The sequence below is a fragment of the Poromitra crassiceps genome, assembly GCF_964638095.1.
Source record: "Poromitra crassiceps genome assembly, chromosome: 4".
NCBI classification, from domain to species: Eukaryota; Metazoa; Chordata; class Actinopteri; order Beryciformes; family Melamphaidae; genus Poromitra; species Poromitra crassiceps.
Genome location: NC_139626.1, coordinates 31,593,094 through 31,595,593, shown reverse-complemented (window position 1 = coordinate 31,595,593; position 2,500 = coordinate 31,593,094). Strand labels below are relative to the sequence as shown.

Below are 2,500 nucleotides of genomic sequence, written 5' to 3'. Positions count from 1 at the left end.
CCTGTTAACAAGGACCCCGAAATGAAACTTGTGGGTACAGCGTGGGTACAGCGTAGGTACAGCTTCGGTTAAGCGTTGCTTCGGCGTGCTGTGTGAACGGGGGCTTAGGGTAGACGGTCACATCCTCCAGGGTTAGGCTTAGGGGCTCCTGATCAGGATCAGGGATCAGGGGATAGATGGGGATTAACCCTAGATGGGATCATCTATCTAGGATCAGGGGCACCTGACCCACCCTATAACCCATGCGCGATTGTACGTTGGTGCACTGGCTGCACGTGCAACCCCTAGTGGCCAGATGATTTTTTATTTTATGTTGACATATAAACGATGGTTGATGAGGGCCGAAACAGCTTGGTGCCAGGGTTGAACATGGTTGTGCACACTCTAGGGAAGAGCACAGCAAGGAAGTAACCATTCCACACTAAACGGATATTAGTGTGAGGGATATATATACCCCTCTCATAACATGTGTGTATCACTTAGGGTGTCGAGTCATAGTCTATTTTTTTTATTTGTCTTTATTGAATGTTCCAAAACTGCATGTTTAACTAAGAATAGGCTAATGATTATTTCCACTCACCACTTATTTAATGTGGTTACTTTACTTTGTGGTCAAAAGTTTGGAAGGAACAATGCATGCTGGGAGATATGCAAATATGCAGATATGCAGAGTCCCCCCGTGTGGATGGACTAACTGTAGCTTAGCCAGTCTGCATCAGGCTCAGTGAGTCCCCCCGTGTGGATGGACTAACTGTAGCTTAGCCAGTCTGCATCAGGCTCAGTGAGAACATTCGTCCCCCCATGTGGATGGACTAACTGTAGCTTAGCCAGTCTGCATCGGGCTCAGTGAGTCCCCCCGTGTGGATGGACTAACTGTAGCTGACTGACTGACGGGCTCTGGATGTTGACAGGATGTCTGCTGAGTGAACATCACATGCAGCAGAGTGCTGGGAGTGAACAGCACGTCTCCATCTCTGGTGTGTGACTGAAAGCCCAGTTATCATGTCAGAGCTGGGGAACAACATCTAGTGTGACTGGAAATATGTTCCTTCCCCTTCATTTGACAGGAGCCATCATTGGTTATGTTATGGAATCATAATCAAGTCTCAAGTCATCAAAGATGCAGACGGTAAAATATGGCACCTTAAAATTATACTGAACTACATTTGGGGAATACTTTATGAAAGCAATGCCTGGATGGCAATCCACACTGTATGAGCATGAAGTTTGCATGACTGTAAACAAATGCTGCCCTGTCTCTCTTGCCCCCGTAGATATCCCTCTCTGCTTGTCTCTCTCTTTCTCCATCCCTTCTTCTCTATCTCCCCACACCTCTCTCTTGCCCCTCTCGCCTCCCTGACTGCAACCCTGTTGTGTTCACCCTCTCTCTTGCCTCCCTCCCCTCCTGTCCTCCAGGGGAGCTGTGGCGTCTGGAGGATGACATGGAGGGCCAGGAGGATTCGGGGCGAGGGGGTTGCGCCGAGGCCCGCCCTCGCTCCCAGTCGCCCTTCTCCCACTTCCGGGCACGAGCCGCCTACCTCCGCAAAAGCCTCTCCATGGACGACCACCTGGGCGTGGGCTCCGACTACCACCTGGGCGTGGGCTCCGACTACGGCTCGGGGGCCACGGCCGAAGGCAAGGCGAGTTGCGGCGCCAAGGGCAAGCTGAAGAGGAAGTTTGTAAGTTTGATTTCACATTTCTTCATTTTTTTTCCCACTTGGAAAAATACAGTCTTTGGCCCCAAGGAAGGCAAGGATAGCCGTTGCCGTTGCTATCCGATAGCTGTTGGTTTTGTAATCAAAGTTTTGTTACTCACCAGCCAACCAAGGGTGGCTCTGTTTTCCCTTTGGTGCTGTTCAGCACACAGTTCAAACATCTTGGTGCAGTGTTGCAGCCAGCTTTCTTCTCTTCATCTCTGTGCTTTCACACAACCTCGAAACAAAAAGGTACAGAATGGAACATTGCTCTGTCTGTGCTTGATCAGCAGAATAGTGGGCAAACTGAAGCCCACCACCTCAACCCTCCACACCGTCATTTACTCAACTCCTTTTCATCCATTTGTGTGCTGTTGTCAGTCAGAGAGTGTGTCTCTCTGCAGATATTGTGTTTCTATGTTCCAGCTGTTCATGTCACAGTTTTGGACCAATGTTGAACTCACGCAACTCACGCACACACGCACACACACACACGCACACGCACACACGCACACGCACACACACACACACACACACGCACACACACACACGCATGCACACACGCACGCACGCACACACCCACACGCACACGCACACCCATGTGGGCACATGTACAGAGACACAAGTGCATGCACACACTCACCTTTGGGCTTGGCTCAGACAGAAGAGTTGGGCGAGCACCCAGAGGACACTACATATGAGTGAGCACCCAGAGGACACTACATATGAGCGAGCACCCAGAGGACACTACATATGGGTGAGCACCCAGAGGACACTACATATGAGTGAGCACCCAGAGGACACTA

The 2,500-nt window shown here is 50.5% G+C and overlaps 1 protein-coding gene across 1 annotated transcript in view; it reads left to right on the top strand.

Moving 5' to 3' along the window:
- The window catches only part of ankfn1b (ankyrin repeat and fibronectin type III domain containing 1b), a gene marked incomplete at both ends in the record, with an annotated part of 321,927 nt that overhangs the window by 30,625 nt on the left and 288,802 nt on the right, over positions 1-2,500 (top strand). The window contains one exon of the mRNA XM_083636085.1: positions 1,417-1,679. Coding sequence (XP_083492211.1) covers positions 1,417-1,679 — 263 coding nt within the window. The remainder of the gene's footprint in view (positions 1-1,416; positions 1,680-2,500) is intronic.